The sequence below is a fragment of the Carassius carassius genome, chromosome 23 (genome assembly GCF_963082965.1).
Source record: "Carassius carassius chromosome 23, fCarCar2.1, whole genome shotgun sequence".
NCBI classification, from domain to species: domain Eukaryota; kingdom Metazoa; phylum Chordata; class Actinopteri; order Cypriniformes; family Cyprinidae; genus Carassius; species Carassius carassius.
In genome coordinates this window covers 18,637,949-18,663,929 of record NC_081777.1, presented here as the reverse complement: position 1 = coordinate 18,663,929, position 25,981 = coordinate 18,637,949, and the positions used below count along the sequence as shown (strand labels likewise).

General features: G+C 39.2%; 3 protein-coding genes and 1 pseudogene across 4 annotated transcripts in view; 3 read left to right on the top strand and 1 right to left on the bottom strand.

Annotated features, from left to right (window-relative positions):
* LOC132101426 (ras-specific guanine nucleotide-releasing factor 1-like) overlaps positions 1 to 1,664 on the top strand; it is a 44,895-nt gene extending 43,231 nt beyond the window's left edge. The window contains exon 27 of the mRNA XM_059506381.1: positions 403 to 1,664. Coding sequence (XP_059362364.1) covers positions 403 to 495 — 93 coding nt within the window. The 3' untranslated portion in view covers positions 496 to 1,664. The remainder of the gene's footprint in view (positions 1 to 402) is intronic.
* A 1,172-nt stretch (positions 1,665 to 2,836) lies between these two features.
* Positions 2,837 to 5,678, top strand: LOC132101427 (pro-cathepsin H-like). The gene is made up of 12 exons (XM_059506382.1): positions 2,837 to 3,120; positions 3,409 to 3,440; positions 3,565 to 3,670; positions 3,771 to 3,841; positions 3,953 to 4,057; positions 4,134 to 4,220; positions 4,437 to 4,492; positions 4,600 to 4,681; positions 4,766 to 4,834; positions 4,904 to 5,010; positions 5,094 to 5,219; positions 5,353 to 5,678. The coding sequence occupies exons 1-12, from the start codon at positions 3,045 to 3,047 to the stop codon at positions 5,426 to 5,428; spliced, it is 993 nt and encodes a 330-aa protein (XP_059362365.1). The 5' UTR covers positions 2,837 to 3,044; the 3' UTR covers positions 5,429 to 5,678.
* A 12,146-nt stretch (positions 5,679 to 17,824) lies between these two features.
* LOC132101810 (recQ-like DNA helicase BLM) lies at positions 17,825 to 20,498 on the top strand (annotated as a pseudogene).
* A 363-nt stretch (positions 20,499 to 20,861) lies between these two features.
* The window catches only part of LOC132101424 (FERM domain-containing protein 5), a 129,800-nt gene continuing 124,680 nt past the window's right edge, over positions 20,862 to 25,981 (bottom strand). Inside the window, exons 14-15 of one of the 2 annotated variants that reach the window (XM_059506375.1) lie at positions 25,219 to 25,577; positions 20,862 to 25,039 (exon numbers count right to left, since the gene is read on the bottom strand). In XM_059506375.1, coding sequence (XP_059362358.1) covers positions 24,992 to 25,039; positions 25,219 to 25,577 — 407 coding nt within the window. In that variant the 3' untranslated portion in view covers positions 20,862 to 24,991. Of the gene's footprint in view, positions 25,578 to 25,981 lie in introns of both variants that reach the window. The other variant, XM_059506373.1, reaches the window with a different exon arrangement.

Here is a 25,981-nt window from a genome sequence, read left to right as displayed (position 1 = left end):
TTTATTTATTTTTTCGTATTTGTCATCTTTTCCTATCAAAATGCTTGCTACAGATGCAAAAACACAGACTTTTGGAAAGTACAAAGACCAATAATCTCTCTTTTCTAAACTCTTAAAATCTTAATTAATTTTTTTCTTAATTTGAATGGATGGTTCCATGAAAAAACTTCCCATTGGACAAAAAGGTTATTTTCTAGTGAAAAACAAAAACAATGTTTTTCACACTTAAAAAAGTGTTTTTTCAAGAACTGTTCACTGAGAGGTTATTTGTGGAACCTAGAATTGTTCTTCTGTAGCATTGCTTTGGAATCTAGGATGTAGGAAACTCAAATTGAGAATTGAGCCATGGTTGTATTGAAGAACCATATCCAATATGAAACTTACACCCTGTTTGTCTTTCAGGCAGCACTATATTTACTGGACAGAAACTCAGTAATGGATGAAGAAGGCCTGTATGAAGCCTCTCTCAGAATTGAGCCTAAAGTGCCCAACTGAGAGAGGCTCTGCCTGTCGTCAACACAATGTACAGACACCATGCTCTCTACGGTATACATCCATGTGTTCTGTTATGTAACATGATTATTACTCCTGGATGTGTTTCATTGTTTTTTAGTCGTAACCAAATGTTACCTAATTGTTTCAGATGTTTCACCGAGAACTTACCTGTTGATTTCAGCCTTTGTTCTTTAGGGAATCATATTACTTTTCCAAATCCAAAATATGCTTTTGACAGTACTTAAAACAGGATATAATCAAGGTGTGGTTGTCTCTTTAATTGATTAAGCTCATCCACATCACTTTAATGAAATATGAAAACCCTGCAGGAGCATTTTGAGATTTTAATAGATGCATGTAACTAATTTACAGTATATGCATACCATGTAGCAATGTGGAAAGCCAATTTATTAATGTATAAAACCAAGCATTTAGAAACAATTATACTGTTATATTCCATGTCACTGTACTTAGCAGAACCAACTCCAGCATTTTACATCTATTGGTTGCGATAATTAACATCCATGCCTTGATTTCTTAAAGAGTTGGTTGTAAATGAATAAACTGCCATGACATTATTTTAAAGAGTTTTTGCATGACTCAATAAAGCAGACAGTGAAGAGCTTGGTAATTATATTACATAAAAAAAGACTTATGTCTCCTATTGGCCAATAAGGATTTGATCTGTTCTTGCATGCAAAGTTTATTTTGAATAAATCTTTTTTTTTTTTTTTTTTTTTTTTTTTTTTATGATTTCCTCTCCTCAAAAAATTAGACCATTTCTTCATAAAAAGAAGCAAGATTTGCATTATATTTTTTCAAACTGGTAATTTCATGATTGTTTACCCATGCAATGTTTTCGTTTCTCACAGCCACATTTCACAGCATTTTGGGAAAAATTTATTCTGGGTTCAACACTATCCTTCTACACCAGATTATCCAGCTATTGTACATTTACAGACAATCTATGTCCTTCTTGCTGTTCCAGTGATTGTGGAACGTGACTGAATATCACTTTGTAAAATGCATTGTCGTTTAAGCGTATGATCAAAAGTGAATGACCTCCCCGCTTGCAGCATACAAAAGGTATTTTTGTAGTCCTAGAATAAAGATGTAGGGTTCTGCATCCTTACCTAAAAAAAAACAACAACAAAAGAAAAAAAAAACAAGCATAGAAACGTTTTTTGTACAATCATTGTCAACTCGCCACACAGAAAAGTATTCTGTATATTTTGTACATGCAGCCCTATGTATTTCTTAACATACTAGTTTAAAGCACACCTCTTTAAAGCATTGAATCCTATGCTTACACACTCAGTGCTATATGATTTGTGATTTTGAAACCATGATCTAGAGGTAGAGGACTTTAAAGTGTTTTTGCATATACTGTAATCCTGTCTATAATCATTCTCTTAGCAGGAATATAGTAATGTAGTGCTTATTCTGTGAATATTTGTATGTATTTTTACTATGTACAGTCTGGAAACACACTAAACTCTCACGTGGCAGGCATGCAACACTGAATCAGCCAGAAACTTTAAAAAAGGACAATATATATATATATATATATATATATATATATATATATATATATATACATACATACTGTATACACATCTATGTGCACATACTCTTATAAATGATATATAAACATACAGACAAACATTTTGCTGTTAGCAATACCCAGTGGTATGAGAATTATCTTTCAACCCTTAAGTTTATTTCCACGGCTCGGGAAATATTTCCAGTTTTTGTACAAAAAAAGAAAAAAAAAGAAAAAAAGAAATGAGCAGAAAAAAAGAAAAGAAAATTAAATAAACTGTATGTTTCCTGATTACCTCTTGCTAATAAATCTATTCTATCTCAGGGGGATATTGCTTCCTTGTATGTGGTTTTTGTCATGCTCACTTCATTTGGCTCTCTTAAAAATTTGGTCATAAGCGTATTGTGTATGATTCGGGCCTCATTTATTTTAAAACTGCAGGTTTTTAGTATTTACATTTATGCAGTGTTTGTTTGCTCTGATATTATGCTGACTTATATACAAAATCATACATAATTGTAAGACTTTATAAATAGCTTGCACGTGGACTATTTAGGCGTATAGAATCAATTTTGGTTGTAAAAGAACAGTTTCATCATATATTTATGACACTTTTATGGTCATAGTATAGGGTTGTTTTCAGGAAGAAAAAAAATATTGGGTGTAAACCAAAACCCTGTTTTCCTTGAAGACTGGCTAAAAGCATGATCTACTTCTAAGTAACACACATCTGGTCATGTGATGTCAACATGCAGCTCCTGAGGAGGCGACCCGCTCCATGTAAAATAAAACGGCTTTATCTGAGTGCATAATTTACTGCTATATTTTAAAAAAATGCTTCTCATTTCTTTGTGTATATCGTTTTAATTCTGAAAGGAATATTCAGTGCACTTTAACCCGAAGAGCAGAGTACAACGAAAGCCCTCCCTCGTGTAGGAGGAGTGCTAAAGCGCTCATGTGATGAGATCTCACATACTGTTGTTATGAGCTGCTTGCAGGGTTGAAGATGAACAGGCTGATTTTACCGGTTCTGTTTGCTGTTCTGTATCAGGTGTATGCATTGCCATTGAACACTGAGGAAGGTAAATTTTTAAAACGAGCTATTGACTGACCTTTTTTTTTTCTTTCACGTACTTGCGTCGTACTTTCGCTTTTGACTATTTGACGCTTACAGTCTTCAATACAAATGCATAACAATGACCACTTAGACTTAAAGGCTACAGTAGGCCTATAGGCTATTTTAATACAGCATTTAAAATAGATTTTATGGACTAAAATGCAAATTATTAAGTAATTTAACCTTTATAAATGTACTTTGGAGACCTGTTGTGTTCATTAAAAAATGAAATAGAAATCTTTATTTGTTACAGATGAGTATCTTTTCAAATCATGGATGTATCAGGTAAGAATAAGTTAATTGTAAGATCATGTCGCAACACAAGGAAATTTAAGGCCACACTAAAGGAAGGAAGTAAAAATTTGAAAGAGGAAGGAAGTAACTTTATTTCTTCTTTTGAAATTTGCAGTATAACAAAAAATATGAGATAAATGAATATTACCAGCGGCTACAGATATTCCTGGAGAACAAGAAGAAGATTGAGCGCCATAATGCAGGAAACCACAAGTTTTCAAGTATGACTGATCTGATCTAACTTAATGAAGTCTTTGTTTTAAAGCAGTGTTATGAATGATGTAAAAAAAAAATCACATAACAATTCTCTGCACTTTACAGTGGAACTGAATCGGTTTTCAGATATGACCTTTACTGAATTTAAAAAGTCCTACCTCCTGACAGAACCTCAGGTATTATTTTGAACAGCTTGGTGATCAATGAGAAATTATTTTTTAACAGCCTCGTGATCAATGAGGAAATAGGAAAGTACCACAATTCATGAATATTTTACACCCTGACAGAACTGCTCCGCCACTAGAGGGAATCATCTGAGCAGTAATGGGCCTTATCCTGATATGATTGACTGGAGAACGAAAGGACACTATGTAACTGATGTCAAGAACCAGGTAGCTTCCATTGTACTTACAATTTATTATTTTTGCAGTAAATAGTGCTAATGCTTAATCGGTGACACTGTTTCAGGGAGCTTGTGGTAGCTGCTGGACTTTTTCCACCACAGGCTGTCTGGAGTCTGTCACTGCTATTGCCACAGGGAAACTCCTACAACTAGTATGTAAATGTTGCTTTTAATTGAACAATGACGTATATAATGTATTTGTAATCAATTTAGTATCAACATTGTAAAAAAAAAATATTTTTCTGCCCTTTGGCAAGTTTAAACAAACCCCAAAACAGCACATCAGTAATAAAATATAACTGTAACATATGAAACATCAGGTTCTTTTGTCTAACCTCTTCTTCTCCCTATCATGCATTGTTTTACAGGCAGAGCAGCAGCTTGTTGATTGTGCAGGTGCTTTTGACAATCATGGTTGCAATGGGTGAGTTGGACAAAATGATTAATGAATTCATCTTGGCTTCTTTTATGGTTTTAGGAGTAACTGTAACTGGTCTAAACATCATTTTACATCTCGTCACTGCTTTTTAGTGGCCTCCCAAGTCATGCCTTTGAGTACATCATGTACAACAAAGGTCTTATGACAGAACAAGATTACCCCTATAAGGCTATGGTAAGTATTTTACAACTTTAACTATAGTTTTCAATAGTTCATTTATAAAGTGCTGACATTTCTTCATACTCTACTTGTTTGTAGCAAGGTGAATGTAGATTCAAACCAGGGTTGGCTGCTGCCTTTGTGAAGGATGTTGTAAACATTACAAAGGTAATGGTCTGTGTACAAATATTATTAAAACTTAATGTCTTTAGTCTAACTGTAAATTACTGTTATTAGTATGATGAAATGGGCATGGTGGATGCTGTGGCCAGGCTGAACCCTGTCAGCTTTGCATATGAGGTGACATCTGATTTCATGCACTACAGAGATGGAATATACACCAGGTTAGGATTAAATATATGTACATTTGCTTTTATACTGGATTTATTTCTGACAATTCATGGGAATTTCTGTAATGTATTTTTAGCACTAAGTGTCACAACACTACTGACATGGTGAACCATGCAGTGCTTGCTGTGGGCTATGCTGAGCAGAATGGAACTCCATACTGGATAGTGAAGAACTCCTGGGGAACCGACTGGGGAATTAATGGGTCTGTTTGCACTGATTTAATCAAATATTGTGCTGCTGTAAGGCAACAGAACATAGTAGCGATTATATATGAAACTTGACCACTTGGTCAAGTTAATAACAATAAATGTGATGTTTTGTTATTTGCCATACAGATATTTCTACATCGAGAGGGGAAAGAACATGTGTGGACTTGCTGCATGTTCATCCTATCCTTTACCTTTGGTGTAAAAAACTGAAAAGTATTTTCTTACACCATGAAAAGGGAGACAACTTATTACATTTACTGTACAATGAGTTTTTGTAGTCTTTACTAGTTGCCAGTAAATAAGTGAAGTACTTATTAAACTTTACATTAAAATAATGATTCATTAAAAACATTCAGTGACACTTCATTTCTATTAAAATGCTTAATGTTGAAGTAGTCTTCTTTATTAAAATTAAGAATTTGGAAATAAATATAATCTCAGGGATTTGTTTTTGTGTGTGTGTGTGTGTGTCCTGTCTTTTTTATGGATTACTTTCCATCAGAGTAATGGTGTTCAACAATTAAGAAGAGCTTTAAGACTTTGCAAAGTAAAAGCTGCAAAAGACACAGCAGACATTGCTGTAGAACCTATGTTTAAAATCAACTTTATTCAAATTAATAATACAAAAAAAAATTGTTAAATTATTTGTTATTTTATTTTTTGTGCTGATTCTTAATTCAATACTGTGAGACTGTACTTTCTTTCCTTGCTGAGATAGAATATGTAAATAATATGCAATTCCACAGCAAACCAGTTTGTGGCAACCTAAACCCACATCTAATGTTTGAGCTGCAACAGTGTGCGCCAGTGAGAAAGCAATAATTAGTTTAAGTTGAGACACGAATAAAAATCCACTCAACAAAAAGAGATTGAAGAAACGGAGAAAAGATAAAAATACTGCTGAGGTACAACTGAAAACGCGACCAAATGTATGCCACAGACGACGAGAACAGACTCTTAGCGGAAGTGACGTTACTGGCAGCTGTCCAATCAGAGCTACGAATACGCGGTAAGCCGTAAGCGCGAGCTTTCAGCGGTGTTGATGTTGAGTGGCGCTCGTATGTTATATCCGAATATCAGATATTTCTGTTCGGTGGCGGCAATTGTAAAGGCATTTTGTGTGGCTTTCTCTTTTAGTTGTTTTAATGTTTACACGATGGCAGAAAGAGAGTAAAACTTTGCGTTGTGGGTGTTTTTGTGCTAAATCAAGTGTTGTAATTTCGAATTAATTCCAACATATTGTGGTTGTTTTTTTTTCTGCGTTTGTAACGTTATTTGTATTCATATAACTTACATGAATATCGAGGATTCATTTTTACTTTAAATTCACACACAATGCCGAGTGTTCCTCAAAACAACGTAAAGGAGCAACTGGAACGACACGATGCTGCACAGAACAAGTTGTCACTGCTGGAACTAAAGCCTGGGTAACGTTAAGAACATTATTATATAACGTATATATATAACGTTAGAGAGAGAGAGAGAGATTTAGCTGCAGAGTAAAGTAATAATAATAAGAGTCAGATGCAGGATAGATAGTTAATATAGATTAAAGTACAGAGTAAAAACGGTCGGTATAAAAAAAGATAGATACTGTAGATATGTTAGATAGATCTAAGTAACGTTACATAAAAAAACACAGGAATTATAGAGACTGCAAAAAGGCAGACTAGACAGACAGAGAAATTAAAGTGAATTGACCATGTCAACATTTCAAATGTGTAGCCTAAACTCTGAAATTTCTCTGTTTAGGGGGGTTTTGTTTCAAAAATAAGTCTTCATCAGGTATCTCCAAAGTGGAAATTCTTCAGAAAGTAACTGGTGCAAATGTCTTCGCAAACAGGAGTGTCAATATTCCCTGCAGCTGTGAAGTAACCAAAAATAATGATCAAAACATGATACCTTTTAATTCTTTTGCATGTTCATCAAGGGGTGCTGACAGGTTTGAGGCAGACTCGTGAGGTGGATCATTTTTGTCAGCATGTGTAACAGGGTCAGATGAACTATAAAACAGAGTTTTAGAAAATAAACTTAAAACAAAAATAAACTGTACTTATTTTCAGCCATACTTAATTTCTTTAATGTTACCTTTTCTCCTTTTCTGAGTCAAAGGGACTCGTCTCCTCAAGAACAGGGGATGGGGGAATGAACTCCTCATAAAAGTTGTCTGTCTCAATCTCTTCAATGTCTATTTTTGTCTCAGCTCACTGCTCTTCTGCACCAGCTGCAAGTCAAATAATGATTATTATTTAGTTGTGAGCTTTGTATTAATATCTAAACACACCAACCTTTTCTTTAAAACGTGAAAAATAACCAATTGGGGTAAACCCACTGAAGAAACTGAGGTGCACAAACTTGTCACACAGTTGATGTCCTTTACATTTTTATCTGGTGTAATAGAGTCAATGATCTCCTCATCTTCAGTGTCACTCTGTAACGCCTTTTGCTGGACTGATTTATGTCTTTTGGATTTTTTAATAGGCGAGTCCTCTGGCTCTCTCTCAGCAGGCTCTATGCTTACTCTATAAGCAGCTGATAGGACTTCCTTTTGGGTAATTATGGATTCTGTAACCTGTGAACCTCCATTTAATATAGCCTCATCACTCTTAGCACAAGAGAAATTTGGGGACGTGTTCTGGTCCGATAGGGTGTCATTGACGAGGCCCATTGCATCAGTCAGGTAAACTTAACTGAAAAATGTATAGTGCAACAAGAACAGTCAAATATATGTGATTTAAAGGAGTCATGACCCACAATTTTCACTTTTCCACGAGAATCAATGTATGTTATGATTGCCTAACGATTATACACTGGCCGGGAAGCCGATATTTAAAAGTGAAGCGTTTGTTTACCTCAGGGTTTGTAAAATAGCCCACGTGCACGCGCACTCAAATACGAGATTTTGATTTCTTCCTCGTCTTGACGTCAAGACGAGGCAGGATATACCATATATGGACACCGCAGCAGGAAGCTCGCCCTTCCCCTCTCCCCCTCATATTCAGTCGAGAAAGAGTTGCTCTGTGGTTGACTGCAAGAATCAACATGTAAATGTGTTTTCTCTACCAAGAACGGACCTAGCTATCAGAGACCAGTGGATTAAATTCATTTTTAATGACGCGGTTCCTTCAACCCTTCCCACTGGCTTATCGTTACGTGTTTGTGCTAAACTGTAGGCCGAAATCCTTCACAAATTCAATTCAATTCAATTTCAATTCAAGTTTATTTGTATAGCGCTTTTTACAATACAAATCATTACAAAGCAACTTTACAGAAAATTATGTTTCTACAATATTTAGTAGTAGCTAGTAGTTTGTGCACGTTTGACAGGATTTTAGAAAAATAAAAATAATAATAATAATACAAGACGTAGTCAGCTAGATGATGAACTATCAATATTATTAATTAATAGTAATTATAGGATGCAGTCACACATGTAGCAATAATTGTTAGTTCTGTTTGTTGATTCAAGGTTAGCATCATCTGGGGTCCTCTGAGGGTCAGCATCATCTCTTCTCAGGTGTTCTGGATCCAGACTGGAGCTTGTGTAAATCCTAGTTACCACGGGATGTAAATCCCGTGGCAAAACATAGAAACAAAATAGAGACATCATTAGCATAGCTGCTGATCCAACAAAGTAAAATAAGTTTAACCCAAGCTAAAGAATAAAAATGCAGATGCAACTACACTCACAATTTAAGAGATACATTATTCGAATGCTTGGCGAAAGAGATGCGTTTTTAATCTAGATTTAAACAGAGAGAGTGTGTCTGAACCCCGAACATTATCAGGAAGGCTATTCCAGAGTTTGGGAGCCAAATGTGAAAAAGCTCTACCTCCTTTAGTGGACTTTGCTATCCTAGGAACTACCAAAAGTCCAGCGTTTTGTGACCTTAGGGTGCGTGATGGGTTGTAGCGTGGTAGAAGGCTAGTTAGGTACGCAGGAGCTAAACCATTTAGGGCCTTATAGGTAAGTAATGATAATTTGTAACAGATACGGAACTTAATAGGTAGCCAGTGCAGAGACTGTAAAATTGGGGTAATATGATCATATTTTCTTGACCTGGTAAGGACTCTAGCTGCTGCATTTTGGACTACCTGTAGCTTGTTTATTGACGAAGCAGGACAACCACCTAGAAGTCCATTACAATAGTCCAGTCTAGAGGTCATGAAAGCATGAACTAGCTTTTCTGCATCAGAAACAGATAACATGTTTCGTAGCTTGGCAATGTTTCTAAGATGGAAGAATGCGGTTTTTGTAACATTGGAAATATGATTTTCAAAAGACAAATTGCTGTCTAATATAACACCCAGATTTCTGACTGTAGAGGAAGTAACAGTACATCCGTCTAGTTGCAGATTGTAATCTACAAGATTCTGTGTGGTGTTTTTTGGTCCAATAATTAATATCTCTGTCTTATCCGAATTTAATTGGAGAAAATTATTTGTCATCCAATCTTTTACATTTTTAACACACTCTGTTAGCTTAGATAATTGGGAAGTTTCATCTGGTCTCGTTGAAATATATAGCTGAGTATCATCAGCATAACAGTGGAAGCTAATTCCGTATTTTCTAATAATATTACCAAGGGGCAACTTGTATATTGAAAATAGAAGGGGACCTAGGACGGATCCTTGTGGCACTCCATATTTTACTGATGATAAATGAGATGACACCCCATTTAAGTAAACAAAATGGTAGCGATCGGACAGGTAGGATCTAAACCATCTTAGAGCCTGCCCTTGAATACCTGTATAGTTTTGTAATCGATCTATGAGTATGTCATGATCTATGGTGTCGAACGCAGCACTAAGATCAAGTAAGACTAGAAATGAGATGCAGCCTTGATCTGACGCAAGAAGCAGGTCATTTGTAATTTTAACAAGTGCAGTTTCTGTGCTATGGTGGGGCCTAAAACCTGACTGAAATTCTTCATACAGATCATTTTTATGCAGGAAGGTGCTCAATTGAGCAGACACAACTTTTTCTAAAATTTTAGACATAAATGGAAGATTTGAAATAGGCCTATAATTTGCCAGTACACTAGGATCTAGTTTTGGTTTCTTAATAAGAGGCTTGATAACCGCCAGCTTGAATGGTTTTGGGACGTGACCTAAAGATAACGACGAGTTAATGATATTGAGAAGCGGTTCTTCGGCTACAGGTAACAGCTCTTTTAGTAATTTAGTGGGTACAGGATCTAATAAACATGTTGTTGGTTTAGATACAGTGATAAGTTTATTTAGCTCTTCCTGTCCTATATTTGTAAAGCACTGCAGTTTATTTTTGGGTGCGATGGATGAAACTGAAGTGTTAGACGCTGTAGAATCTACATTCGCTATTGTATTTCTAATGTTATCTATTTTATCAGTGAAGAAATTCATAAAGTCATTACTATTTAACGTTGGTGGAATATTTGAATCAGGTGGCGTCTGGTAATTTGTTAATTTAGCCACTGTGCTAAATAAAAACCTTGGATTGTTTTGGTTATTTTCAATGAGTTTGTGGATATGCTCTGCCCTAGCAGTTTTTAGAGCCTGTCTATAGCTGGACATACTGTTTTTCCATGCAATTTTAAAAACTTCCAAGTTAGTTTTTCTCCATTTGCGTTCAAGACTACGAGTTACTTTCTTGAGAGAGTGAGTATTACTGTTATACCATGGCACAGTACGTTTTTCTCTAACCTTTTTCAATTTGATGGGGGCAACAGCTTCTAATGTATTAGAGAAAATAGTGCCCATGTTGTCAGTAATTTCGTCTAATTCATGTGTACTTTTGGGTACAAATAGCAGTTGAGATAGATCAGGCAGGTTATTTGCGAATCTGTCTTTGGTGGCTGGAACAATAGTTCTGCCCAGACGGTAACGCTGAGACATATAGTTAATATCAGTTATACGCAGCATGCACGATACAAGGAAATGGTCTGTAATATCATCACATTGGGGTACAATATTTATAGCAGTAAGATCGATTCCATGCGATATAATTAGATCTAGTGTATGATTAAAACGATGAGTGGGCCCGGTGACATTTTGCTTGACTCCAAAGGAGTTTATTAGGTCAGTAAACGCAAGTCCTAATGTATCATTTGCATTATCAACATGAATATTAAAATCTCCCATGATTAGCGCCTTATCAACTGTAACTAGAAGGTCTGAGAGGAAATCTGCAAATTCTTTTAGGAATTCTGTATACGGCCCTGGTGGTCTATACACAGTAGCCAGAGCAAGAGATACATTAGATTTCTTTTGCATGTCTGACAGTGTAACATTTAGCAGAAGTATTTCAAAAGAGTTAAACCTGTATCCTGTTTTCTGGGTAACATTGAGAATATCACTATATATTGTTGCAACACCTCCTCCACGACCAGTCTGACGGGGCTCATGCTTATAACAGTAGTTTGGTGGAGTAGACTCATTTAGACCAAAATAATCATTTGGTTTTAGCCAGGTTTCAGTCAAGCAGAGTACATCAAAACTATTTTCTGTGATCATTTCATTTACAATAACTGCTTTGGGTGTGAGTGATCTAATATTTATGAGCCCAAACTTTAAAAATTGTTTTTGTTCATTTACTTTACATTTTTCTGGTTTAATTACGATAAGATTTTTTCTAGATCCTACATTATATTTTGACCTCACTATTCGGGGAACAGACACAGTCTTAATAGTTTTTACAGCACAAGTACTTTTATCATTTAAGCGGGTGGAACAAAACTCATCATAATAGTTATTAGAGAATTGTCTTACTAGTCACATGGAGCGAAGTGTCCTGGAGATGTTGTCAGAGAGCAGCTCCGATTCTGCTGGGGTGTAATCCATCAGCGCGAAACAGCCTAGGACGCTCCCAGAAAAGATTCCAGTTATTAACAAATAGCAGTTTCTGTTCTTTACACCATGACAACAACCATTCATTTAAAGCAAAAAGTCTACTGAACCTTTCGTGTCCTCGTCGATACGTGGGCAGTGGTCCTGACACGACGATCGTCGCCGCGGGCGTCGTGCTGCGAACCATCTCGATCAGGCTGCTGAAGTCCCTCTTCAGCGTCTCCGTCTGCCGCAGCGTGGTGTCGTTAACCCCGGCGTGAAGCACGACCGCTCTGGGGCTCTCGTCGACCTTGAGGATCGCGGGTATCTGCGCAGAAACATCGAGAACACGAGCACCAGGCAAACAATGAGTGTGCACTTTACCTTCGGCTAACGTAGCACTTACGTGTCGGACGATGGAGTCTCCGATGATCACAGCGTCGCGTCCTGTCTCGCGGAGGGGAGCGAAGCGGTTCCGGATGGAGATGTCGAAGGCAGGAGGGGGAGAAGTCGTCGCCCGGGACCCGGCTCGCGTCCTCCGCTGTGGATGCACCCAGGGTCCGTGGTGTCCCGGCATCGCAGTGAAGGACATCTGGGAAGATCGCGTCCTGGGTGCACCGGGCCTGTGCAGAGAAACACACGGAGTAGACGTGGTGGGACTGTTAATAGATCGCTGTATACTTACCCCGGACTTGTGAGCGTCAGCCCGGGATGATTCCAGCGCGGTTCTCCGCTCTCTCAGCTGGGCCTGCCTCACCTCCAGGTCGCGAATCTGCTTTCCCACGGCCTCGAGCTCGAGCTGCACAGAGTGGAGACATTCATCCGCCATTAAAGCAAGTAACAGTGAGTACAGCAGTGGTAATGTGTGTGAATAGAGTATTAGCAATGTTAGCGCAGTTAGCTGCAACCACGCCGCTGATGCTAACGGGCTAAAAGCTAATAGCGGACCCGGGAGATCAAAATAAAACTAGTGATAGCGAGGCGCTCTGATTGTTTTTGTTGTAGAATACAATAGAGGATATATTCACACGTTATATAAACGGAAACGATGATGTATACAATTGATTTTTGAGTTAAAAATAGTCAATGAAAAGAATATAGTGACGGAGCTCAAACGCAGTACTGCCGCCAACAACAAACAGGAAGTGACGTCTTCCTGACAGTGTGACAGACTGTGATAGTTTGATTGACAAATTTGGGGCAATATCAGGCGAAGTTGGCATCGAATCTCTGGAAAAGCGCCATTCCAACAAAATTGCCGGCAATTGAAACTGTAAGACTGTGTTTTTATTGCTCTACTGTGTGTAACAAACAGCATCTGCGGCTATTGTATGCTATTGCGTCTGTCACTAGACAAATAAACGAATGACTTGAGGTGAAGTAATTGTTTATGTTCCCTGTAAACGGACTGCAAAAACGGACTTTTGACTGCATTATAATGATTTCTTAATTCAGAATATGATCAAGATTGCGTAGGTTGATGTGTTCGGGGAATTTGCCAGTTAATAGTAACATTTAAAGCCCCTTAAATGAACGAAATGACTCGGAAAAAAGATCGAACAAGGGAGTCAGACACACTATCGTTCAATGAACGCGTCCAGGCACAACTCTGGCGGGAGTATTAGCTTCGAGGTATGGGGAATGGCTGCTAAAGTACTTTGCACAAAACAAATGACTGAGATCATCATGAATTTGGTTATTGTTTATTTATTGCCTAACGCTTATGAGGCGCCGTCTAGTTTGTGTGTGTGCTCACGTCTTATATTTGTGTGTGTGTGCTGTGCTCACGTCTCATATGAGTAACTTCATGTGCGTGGATAGTTCATATACATGTATGTGTGACTAGTACTTAGTATATATGCAAGCGTGTTTCATATGTGTGCGTGAATGAAGTTTGATTTAAGCCCTAAACGGCGCCTCATACTTATACACTGGCCGGGAAGCCGGTCGCGTTCATTCACAACTTGCGCCATGATGTCAGTTTGTAATGATATGCTAAAGCGTTACCTGCGTTGTCAACCCCCCCCCCCCTTCCTGCAACCAATCAACGCGCCCCTCGTTTGCATTATTATAATGACCGTCCACGACAGCCAAAATATCGCATCAGATCTCGCGAGACAATAATGCCTTCAGAAATAAGGGTCTGAGGAGTTCTGTGCTTATTTTTTTTCCACTTTTCTTTTTTAGAAGGGCCTGAAAGACTATAATACAGCAGTAGGTATCCAAGGTAATACGACGTTATGACTCCTTTAAGTAGTGAAGACAAGACAGTGTTTTACATAAACCAAAAATATTGGCATTGTTAAAAGCAACATAGCAGACACATTGTTAAATAAATGTGACGAGTGGGGCGGGGCCGAGGGACGTGGGAGCGAGGCCGGTGGAGTGATTGGAGATGAACTACACCTGTTCGACCCGCCGGTCTTGAGGCCCACGGAGGATATGGAAGGATCTAAAACTGGAGCGACGACAGTGAAGGACGAGAGAGGACCAGGCCTAGGCTTTTAGTTGTGTTGTGGTTTTTATTTGAGTGCACCAGTCGTCCGTGAGGGAAGCCCGGGAGAAGGAGGGACGCGCTGCTGAAGATCCCTCGCCGCTGTGGGGAATCCGCGGTGCCACAGAGCAGGCGAGGAGGATGCCGCCATGGACGCTCGAGGCGGTGGGCTGGAGCGAGTTGCCGGGGACGGGCGAGCTCGCTGCCGACCGCCCGCTATCTGGAGGGGCGGCTGCCGTCCGTGAGGGAGCGGAGAAGTCGGTGCCGTTCGCCAGAGAGCCGGAGCCTGCTGCCGTCCGCCTGAACGCCTTTTTATTTATTTTTTCTCCGGGGGGGGGGGGGTAGAGCGCAGTCTCGTGGGTACCCCCCGGCCTGCGAGGGGCGATGGGGGTATGTGGCGATTGGGGCGGGGCCGAGGGACGTGGGAACAAGGAGTGAGGCCGGCAATGATTGGGCAAATCAGTGGCACCTGCGGCCCACCGCCGGTCTTGAGTCCCACGTAGGAGATGGAAGGATATAAAACTGGAGCGACGACAGTGAAGGACGAGAGAGGACCAGGCCTGGGCTTTTAGTTGTGTTTTTATTTTGTGCGCGTCAGTCGCCGTGAGGGGCTGACGCGCTGTTTTGTCTTTAATTTGTATTATTAAAATGTCCTTTGATTGTCCGCCGGTTCCCGCCTCCTTCTTCCGGATGAATAGGAAGTTTTAATTCATTACAGTGGTGCCGAAGCCCGGGAGAAGGAGGGACGCGCTGCTGAAGATCCCTCGCCGCTGTGGTGAATCCGCGGTGCCATCGAGCAGGCGAGGAGGATGCCGCCATGGACGCTCGAGGCGGTGGGCTGGAGTGAGTTGCCGGGGACGGGCGAGCTCGCTGCCGGCCGCCCACGATATGGAGGGACGGCTGCCGTCCATGAGGGAGCGGAGGAGTCGGCGCCGTTCGCCAGGGGGCCGGAGCCTGCTGCCATCCGCCGGAACGGGGAGGAGCAGGGAACGGGGGACTCCTGCCGGCAGCCCAAAACCGGAGGAGCCGTCGCCGTCCACCGAGGGCCGTCCAGTGCCACCGCCAGGCACCGCGGAGGAGATCACCCAGCTGGTGGATGGCCGAGCAGCAGTGCGTCTGGGAACCGGATTTTTTTTTTTTTTTTTCCTCTCTCCCCTCTCTCGTCTCAGTCGCTCCTCCTTCCATCTCCTTTTCTCTCGCCTCGTCTGTCCTACCCCCAGGTTCCCGCAGGTCCCCGTGAGCGGTCCCCCCCGGAGGGAGGGGGGGGGGGGGTAGAGCGCAGTCTCAGGAGTACCCCCCGGCCTGCGAGGGGTGATGGGGGTATGTGACGAGTGGGGCGGGGCCGAGGGACGTGGGAGCGAGGCCGGTGGAGTGATTGGAGATGAACTACACCTGTTCGACCCGCCGGTCTCGAGGCCCACAGAGGAGATGGAAGGATATAAAACTGGAGCGACAACAGTGAAGGACGAGAGAGGACCAGGCCTGGGCTTTTAGTTGTGTTGTGGTTTTTATTTGAGTGCGCTGTTTTGTGTTTATTTTGTATTATTAAAATGTTATTTGATTGTCCGCCGGTTCCCGCCTCCTTCTTGCCGATAGGAAGTATTATATCATTACAATAAATAAATCCATTTCTTCCTCAGTGGGGTCATGACTTCAGGCCAGGTTACAAGCGCTTACATGAGATCAGGCGGATGTTTCCCAATGTTCCTATAATGGCATGGACGGCCACAGCCACTCCTAGAGTTCAGAAAGACATTCTTAACCAGCTGGCAATGACCTGTCCTCAGGTGTAAGTTTGCAAGCAATTGCTGATTCATCTTTTTTGTAAAAAGCATGACATTCTGATTAATGGCACTTTCACGCTAATTATAATGTGAATGCAGGTTTATTTTAAACCTTGCCTTCTTTCAAAATACAGAGTAACATTTTGAATAACACATTATGTATTGTAGTAATGTTGTCTCTGGTCGTCTGATCTGTGTGCATAAATGCCTTCAGGGGGCATGGCTTTGACAGCATCACAGGGAGGGTAGTGTTGGGCTATATGGTCATTTTTCAAATCGTCATACATCAGTCCATGAGATCGACTATACACAATATTTTCATGCATGGGTGGAGCAAGAGAGAGACTCTGTTATTGTCATAGCATGACTATTTAGTGTTTTAAACCAATCGAGAGCCTATGGAATCACCAATAATCGAAAAAATATACTATCAAACACTGATAAACTAACTTTAAATATAAAAATACTGTATTTACTGTATTTGACGCAACTGTCATATCGCAGGTCCTTTGACAAATTTGTCGCATGTTCTGCAAAATCAGTCCATGGTGAAAATCAATAGTAGATTTCACTTAAAGTCCAACAGTTGAACACTAATATTGGACATAAACGAACCTGTTAAATATAAAGTATTCTAAACAGGTAAGTTCATACCTGGACCGTGTGCCCCATGACGAGACCGATGACCGCCACAGAAACAAGAATGAGATTCATTCTAACATAACTGCCTTTAAACTCAGTGAGGGCTCGTTTAAAACATTACAAATATATAGGCTGTTCAGATAACATGTTGAAGTGCTATGAAATACCTTATATCTACAGACGATTTACGTTTGTTTGAGGATGGAGACTTCTTCACTGCCTACAGGCTCTAATCCTCCTTTGTGTGCATGTGTGTGTGTGTGTGTGTGTGTGTGTGTGTGTGTGTGTGTGAAATGTGCTGCTGAATTGAAATAGCTGGGCAGTTTGATAGCCGAATGATAACGATACTATCGTCTATCGGCACAACCCTAAGGGAGGGTGGGATGTTCAGGGCTTTCAGCGCTATCAGGCTAAAGTTAGCGTTTTCCAAAATCATCTACTGCACTTTTAATAAAACTGAGCAAGACATAGAAATATAACAAAGAACTTTAAATGTTACATTTGTTATTCAGTTAAATGACATGTTTTTAGGTGCTCTACAGAAACATGCGTTTGGGATCTAAAATCCAGACACTATTGTACAGTCATAGTTAACCTGTCCGTGTGAGCGTGGCCTACATAACGGTTAATATAATTGCAGTGGATAAAGACGGCAACCAGCAATCCAAAACCACCCACATCAACAACCTGCACAGCATGGTGCACTTCTGTGAGAATGTGGCAAAGTGCAGGAGAATCCAGTTGCTGGCTTACTTCGGCGAGCACACATTCAATACAAGCTTCTGTAAAGAGCATCCTGAAGTCATCTATGACAATTGTGCCATACCACATGTAAGACCATCATATAATCATTTAATTCTTTATAGTGTACATTATGCAAATGTCATGCATAATAATAAACTGTATAATTGGACACAGACATTGCTTGAAATTGGATATAGTTTACACCCAACAATTATATAGTTTATTACCAACAATTTTATTGATACATTCTTTGACTAATAGTATTTTGAACATAGTGCCATTTTATGTTAATTAGAGATACAAATACACATTCATACATCTTAATGCTTTTCTCCAGAAATATAAATCAAGAAATGTCACCGATGATGTGAAGAAGATTGTGAGGTTTGTGCAGGAGAACTGTGAGAAGGTGGGAAACAGATATGGCAAATCCGCCCAGCAGAACAGGCTCACTCTCAACATGCTGGTCGACATATTTCTGGGTAAGAAGCCTAGCAGGATTTGACTGTCATAAATGATAGTGTGAATATTACTATGAATATCCTTTGCCTCATCAGTGTTTGAGAATTAATGCCTGTCAGGATGGCTGCTCGTGGCCTCAATAAGAATATCTCTGTGCGGCAGGCTCCAAGAGTGCTCGGATCCAGTCCGGAATGTTCGGAGTAGGAGCAGCATATTCCAAACACTTTTTAAGAAACTGGTGCTGGATAGTGTTCCGATGGAGGACCTCTACGACACTAACAAGGGGCAGGCAGTGGCCTATATCTCTGCTGGGCCTAAAGCCATGAGTGTAGTGAGTGGTTGCATGCAGGTGAGACTTAATATTATGTTATTCTCACCTCTGACACTGATCTTTATGGTCAATACCGATGTTGTATGCTCTATTAATGACCATACCCCATTGCAGGTTGAGTTTGTTGAGACGGAGACTGCATGCAGCATCAGAAAGCACAAAGCCTCTGTGATTGAGAACGTTTCTAAGAGAGAGGAGATGGTTAAAAAATGTCTACAGAAACTCAATGATCTGTGCAAGAAGTTGGGCAAAGTCTTCGGCATCCATTACTACAACATTTTCTCCACAGCCACACTCAAAAAGAGCTGGTTAGCAGATTTTCATTACATATAATATACATACATTACATATAATATGCAAACGCACACACCCCCACATACTGTACACATATACATATATGTGTGAGTGTGTGTATAATACATATACACACATACATATACGTTATGTATGCATTTATACATATGTGTAAATTGTTTACATTTAAATATTTGATCACTTGTAAATGTTTTGAAAGTCTGTGTTTATATAAAATAAAAAAAGGGTAAATTAATCGTTTAATTAAGGCTATAGTATGCTGTAATTTAGTATCTAAAATGTGCTTACTTAAGTTACTTAAGTTTTATTAATTTTTTCCCCCAAGCAGCTTTACATAATGTGTTACGAGGATGAAACATCTCATTAAGTTAATAAAAGTCAATTAATTCCCTTTCTTTTTCACATCCCTATGTGCTCGGTGTCAAATGTATTGTGATGCAGAAACTCTCTCATCTGATCCGGAGGTTCTGCTGCAGGTGTGACCGAAGACAAGCTGGAGAAGTATGGAGCTGAGGTTATTGAACTGCTGCAGAAGTACTCAGAGTGGCAGCTGCCGGGTGAGGGTCTGACAGCACACCATATAGATTATGTCCTCAAGATAAATGCTTTCCATAACACAATAAATAATCCTACGTTACAGTAATCCTTTCTAGCTTCAATCTTCAATTTGAAGAAATTCAAATACCCATCTATAAGATTTGGTCACATTTACCGCAGACGAAATCCAATTGATCATGCAAATTCAGCACTTTGACGAACAGAAAGCTGCTTGGTTTAAAAGTGATGATTTTGTGAGCTGTGCTTCATACATTGCTATATTATTGGCGAAGGACTTTTTTTTGCCTATGAAATATCACTAATGTGATTGCAAGTTTAGGGTGTATAAAGGAACAATATATATAAAATATAGAGATCCTCTAATTTTACTAGCTGATATTACTATTAGTTTAAAGCTGCCTCATACATATTTATTTCGTCAATGTAATTTTGATTAGTCTAAGATAAATTCAAAATACTTAATATAATAAGAAGCCATACTACAGTTGTGATTTGGCTTGCTCTACCTATAAACTTTAAAACATATTTCAGCTAGCTCAAAACAGCAACCTATAAAGCTCTTGAAATGAAGTAGTTTAAGAGATATAATGTTCTCACACTTCCTCTGCAGCTGAGGCACATACAGAGAGTTCAGGATGGATTGACACAACAAGAGGCCATCAGAACGAGGAAGATGACGATGATGAAGGGGACACCACATCAACCTATTTCAGAAGCACCTCTGGACGAGGAGCAAAGAGAAAGCAAGGGTCTTACTCCAGGAAACCCAAAAGAAGAAAAGGTGCCAGTGGCCAAAACTCCTCTAAAGGGTCAGTATGTTACAGCAGAAGTATTGTTGGATCGTGCTGACTTTAATATCGGCTATATGAACCCAAATTACCTCTCCTTCTTCACCCCTATTTTAGTGGATACAGCAATAAATGGTCTTCATCAAGAGGAGGAGGAGGAAGAGGAGGATACAGGGCTGGTAATCGAAGTGCAGGCAGTGGTTCCAGGCCGGCTCCATCAGTCCCAGCAGTGAAGAGGCTAGGCTTCATGGCTTTGCCCACCCCACAGACTGCTGCTCGTCCATTCCTTAAACCAACATTCTCTCACCTCTAGAATCAAAATACTTCAACTGGTAATGTCAATTAATCTGACTTTGAGTTTTTCTATACTGATTATCAATAAATGAATTAGTTTACATTTTTTATTTATATAACATTGAATCAGAAGGGTATTTATAACCAATTTTGGGGGTTTCAAAAATATTTTTGCTACAATTATTTCCTAGTACAAAAATTTTACTATGACCCCATTTCTTACAGGTTGCTATGTCATCTTTAAGAGACCAGTATAGTTTGCAGTAAGTTTTCAAAAATATTTTTGAGGAAATGCCATTTTATTATAAAGGAAATGGTTATTAGTCTAATTTCTTGAATTAGCAAATTAGAGAACATTTGATTATTTCCTTCATACAGAATGTTTGCACTGTGAACTATAAACCACAAGATATCTCAAACTCATTTGAATTTTTATTTCAAGTTTGAATATTTCCATGGCACCAGTTACAAGGGACTATCAGTGAAACATTTTCTTTATACCATTTTCATGGAAGGTTTCCTACAGTACAAAGATGATTTTGGAATGAAATCTGACTTAACAGGAACTGCATTTGGCACATAAATTTTGTATATAGTTCAATATTCATAAATTAAGGAGCTAAACAGCGACCTTCAGTCCCAAATAGAAAAGATGCAGCTTACAGAAAAACATGCCCACAGACAGACATCTATGCATAAACAAATGTGCATGTATATGCATATCTGTTGAGGGGACTGTGGGGGCTGGCAAGTGACCACAGTACAGTGAATGAAACGTAATGCCACCAATGATCTTTACAGGATCTTAGCGCCATAGTGAATCTTAAAGCTACGGTTCAGGTGAAGTCAGATTTTACCAGATAATTTGGGAATTTGTATGCAAGCATGTAAGGAGCGGTTCATTCTAATAATGATCAAATTTAAAGTCCCAGGTGGAATATTTATCAGAAGCTCACCAAGTAGATCTGAGATGTCACTCAGCTGCTGTCTAATGCGAGTGGTTCATTGAATTACCTCTAGAAATCTCTTTTATAAACATGGAGGACCTTACTTGGAATGCAGTCCAAATTTCTAAAGCTCAGCAGCCATTTGATACGATTTCACAACAGAATCTAACAGCTATAGCCACCAATACCAGATCTTAAACATTAAAATCACCATCTTTAATAGTTTAGCTTGAAGCTGTAACATTTTGTTCATGCTGTCAAGATATATTTGAAGCCAGTGACGTGTTTTATCTGCAGTGGACAGTAAAAACTGCTGTAAGTCTTCTTTTTATAGTGTCATGGCAAGTGTTCAACTTCCATTAAACTTACACTTGTATATTAAGAAGCATAAAAATACTTCTGTACAAAGTTCACAGAGGGACCTTGTGAAATGACCCAGTTAGATAATTACAGAAATGATCTAATTTAGCTGACAATTGTCCTTTACTGGACCATTGCATTCATCACAGTCAAACCTGGCCATTCCATACAGTACAAGAAAACTGTCTGGAGACAAAATTATGAAGTAGAAGCACACAAGGACAGTAGTAGCAATTGCCCTTGATCTACTAGTCTAGGAAGCAGCACACCAGTTGAAACTTGTGCAATAGGATTTCAAGGATGAAGAGAAGCATAAAACTCCAGGACAGTTCAGGATCCAAACAAGATAAGTGCTCACAATGAGTATAAAATGTAGCAAATTTTGGCAATAATTGTCATATAAAATGAGCCTTTTAGTTAAAATGCAATTTTGCATCTAACTTAAAAGGAAATTGATTCATTCCGAACTCCTTAGAAAACAACAGGTATTCTGACTTGCTACACAACAGCACAAAACCATCAAAATGATTAATCTGTATGATTCTATAATTCAGTTTATTGCTTATTGAATGGCGCTGCCATGCACGACTGACCACTGAGGCTACATAATGCTGTCAATGAGTAAAATTCAATCCACTTCAGTTATTATTTTTCAAAACCTTAACTGGTCTACCAAGCTTTTTTTTTTTTTCTCAATATCCATTTATTGATATTCTGAATCAAACTCCATCATCAATGGCATGCAAGTACTCATCAGAGCAACACCGTTGTATTATTGTACAGTGAAAACAACTGTTTGATCAGATTCTATAAAAAAAATAAAAATGGACTTGTGCCACCACAGCGCTGTTATAATTTGGCACATCAGAGATGTTATAAATACATGCATGAATACTTGTCAAGGTAAGAGGCATGCATAACTCCAATGGCCTTCTCTCTTTTGCATGTGTTTTAGCAGTTTCTGCTACAGTTTTCCATGTGCCTCATATTTGTTAATCGTAGCAAAAACCAGTTTCAGCTCCTGTGGTCTATGGAAGACAGCGGTTCTACCAAATGGATATAAAGGCATGTGACCTGACTGCACAATTCAGCTCGTAAAACCCATTACTGTTACAGTCAGCTGCTTCTTAAAACACATCTCAGACGTCATCTATTCACTAGCACCATAGTGATTCTGGCCTCAAACACAACAGCAGAATGTGATTGGTGGATTGAAGCATGTTCATTTAAAATAACTGTACTAGTAAAGCCAAGCTTGTCAGCTGCCGCAAACTAATGCTAAAAGCTGCAATTATTTTGAGTACCAGTGTAAGATCTAAAACGTCCTCTAATTACCACTAGCTGTTACTTGTCTCTCAACCCTGGTCTCCTTTTCACTGTACACAAAAATAAGTCCGCTCCTTCTGCATTTTGCATTCACTTCTTCTATTTTTCACTTTCTCAAATACAAAAACAATTACATCAATAGCAGTTTCAAAGGGGCAAGGATTAAATAGATCATGTATGGTAAAATAAAACCCCTGTCCAACTTGCATTACAACTGGATCTTCTGTCTTCAAATAAATGATATAGACTAATCAGGACTTGGTGTAGTAAAGACTAAACCTGGCCTCCTAGTACATATTGCCAAAAACATCAGTTAATTAAAATATGAGCATACACAGAAACATACACACACACACACACAGTCTTTTGGCTAAACTGTGTATAAAGTCATCAGTATGAATGCAGGGCCAATATACAAAGCACAGGGACGGTTTACTCATTACTGGTTAAGCAAGTGAATTGGAAATGGATTGTAGATTTGGATTAAAATCTTTCCCGTGTCTCCCTTGACAGAAATACCATAGATTCTTGACCTCAATCTTGAACACAGAGCTAAAAAAGGTATAATTTAATTTTCAATAACAAAATAACATTTCAGTTTCTGTTAAAATATACATGGAAAAACTGTCGATATATTAGGAAACTAACTACTTTTTGTACAAAAAGTACAGCATTGTTATTGTAATTAAGAATAATCATAGCATGATATCCACAGAATACAAACTTAAAACCAAGATCGATACATAATAAGAGAAAAAAAAACAAGATTACTTTATACAGTGGGATTTCTTTCTATTGCGAATAGAAAGTTAAGAATGGAAAATTTCAAAAAATATAATTATAATAAAGTAAATACACATACTCATGAAAAAAAAATTATGCACTTATTTCTTAAAAGTCAAACCCTTACAGTATTGCACATCTAATGTAGCTAGATTGGATCTATGGGTGCTAGTTGCTTTTAAATCAATCATGATAACTTTAAGTGATATTGACACTATTGGGTCACATGACAGAACACAATTTATACCAATTAATTTTTCTGTATTCATTAGAAAGAACCTTTTTAAAAAGAATTCTACTTCACAGCTTGCTACCGCCTAAACACAATTATATTCCTAAAGAGTATTTGACACCCTAAAAATCAAGCCACCAAACCACACAACTCATGTACCCATCAATTTTTTCAAATAACATTATTTTCACTCTTTCATTAGCTCACGCTTTGAAAAAATAACTTGCACATTCTTACCTTACATATAACCAACCCTCTGCTGATCTGATCGTTGATGTGGTAAATTATAGCAGCCTTCAGAATTGACTAAAAGTTACATGACGGATGGATATGAATTATGCATAAACTCAAAAGCATTGGTTTTCAACTTTCTTGTGCTTTTCAAACCCACTCTACCATACCAACTTGACTTAATGAACCACATTCTTTAACAAGACTTTAATAATTATTATTTTAAAATAAATATAAATGAAGGCAACATTCTCGTTGCAACAAAATATTTCATATTCCCTATTTAAAGGACAATATATTCTTCTCAAGTCTTTGAATTAAGTTTTGTTTTGTTTTTTCAATTTTTTTTGTAAAAATAAAATACCTGAAATGACCTGAAATCCAAAACTAGTAAACTAAAAAAAAAGAAAAAAAAGTCTTTATATAAAAAAAAAAAAGACAAAGACAAAAATAAATGTGTAAAAATGGACGGGGAGAAAGAACTAAAAGTGGAAGAGAAGAGGAGCTGTGGGCATGGTGGTCCACCTTGTGTCAGCAGGAGTGTCATGAAAGAAGTTCATGGGACAGGTCGATGCCCTCCGTCTCTCTCTCTCTCTCTGTCCACGTGTTAAGCGTCTTCTCGACCCCAACAAGGGAGGCTTTACGAGCTTTAGTGCCTCATTTTCACTTGTTAATGAGCAGCCCGCCCACCCAGCGGAGCTTGCAGGCAAACCACCGTCTGAGGGGACAAAAGTATTCGTAATGGAACTGCTCAAACTCGGGGGTCTGGCGGATATCACGTAAAAATGCAATGTCAAGGTCGGACTCAGTGAGGATGATGAGGAGGAGGAGCAAGACAAAGAGGAGTCCAATGGTCACAAGGAGCAGACGGAGTACACTTAAAACAAACTTATTCACCTGTTCTGTCTCGCTGAGTGCGGCCTCCCCGCCTGCACTCTGCACGGGGCCTGCCACCCTACTGTCTGTTCCTAACTCGGCCACGTTGCCCACGGTGGGCGTGCCTGCCTCAGACTCTTTCTCCTCCTCGATGCTGCAGGGTGCGCCGTTGATCTGGCGTGAGGCCGCCGGCTCCAGGCAGTGCTCGGCCACCGGAGTGGGGAGCACGCTGTCGGAGGGACTGTAGGTCTCATCGGAGATGACGGTCGTCCTGTCACCAGAGTCCGTCGCCTGGCTTCGCGAACGCGGGATGAAGGAGTCGCCGTGTGACACGGAGCGCACAGGAGTGGAGTGGGCGCTGTCCCGCAAGGATTCCAGACCTGGAAGGATAAGAGAGAGATAAAAAGATAATGTAATGAATTATAATGTTATAAAACATTTTACCTTTTGCCTAAGTTAAATCAAGGCTGACTTTTCTAGGTTACCATTGTGTCTTAATGCCAAGTTCACACTGCACTATTTTATCTCTGATTTCACTCACTGACAGGTTTTGCGGTGGCAAATCGGTGCTCATTCATGTGACAATCATGCAGTGTGAATTATCAAAGAGAGAATCATTAATTCATTCAAAATCCTGTTGTGTGAAATGAGTTCAGACTGATCTACAGCCAATGAGAGAGCAAGATACAGAGCTGCGGGAGGAGTTCTAAACCACAATATCAACGATCCTTGCTCCCCGCATCTCCCCACCTATTTCCTTCTCCATTTTTCTTTCTTTTTTGCC

What these genes read in the sequence shown, in the direction of transcription:
- LOC132101427 (XM_059506382.1), top strand. Translation starts at nt 3,045, where the DNA reads ATGAACAGGCTGATTTTACCGGTTCTGTTTGCTGTTCTGTATCAGGTG. An exon ending in GCCATTGAACACTGAGGAAG is followed by an intron (nt 3,121 to 3,408) that starts GTAAATTTTTAA and finishes TATTTGTTACAG; the next exon opens with ATGAGTATCTTTTCAAATCA. An exon ending in ACCGACTGGGGAATTAATGG is followed by an intron (nt 5,220 to 5,352) that starts GTCTGTTTGCAC and finishes TTTGCCATACAG; the next exon opens with ATATTTCTACATCGAGAGGG.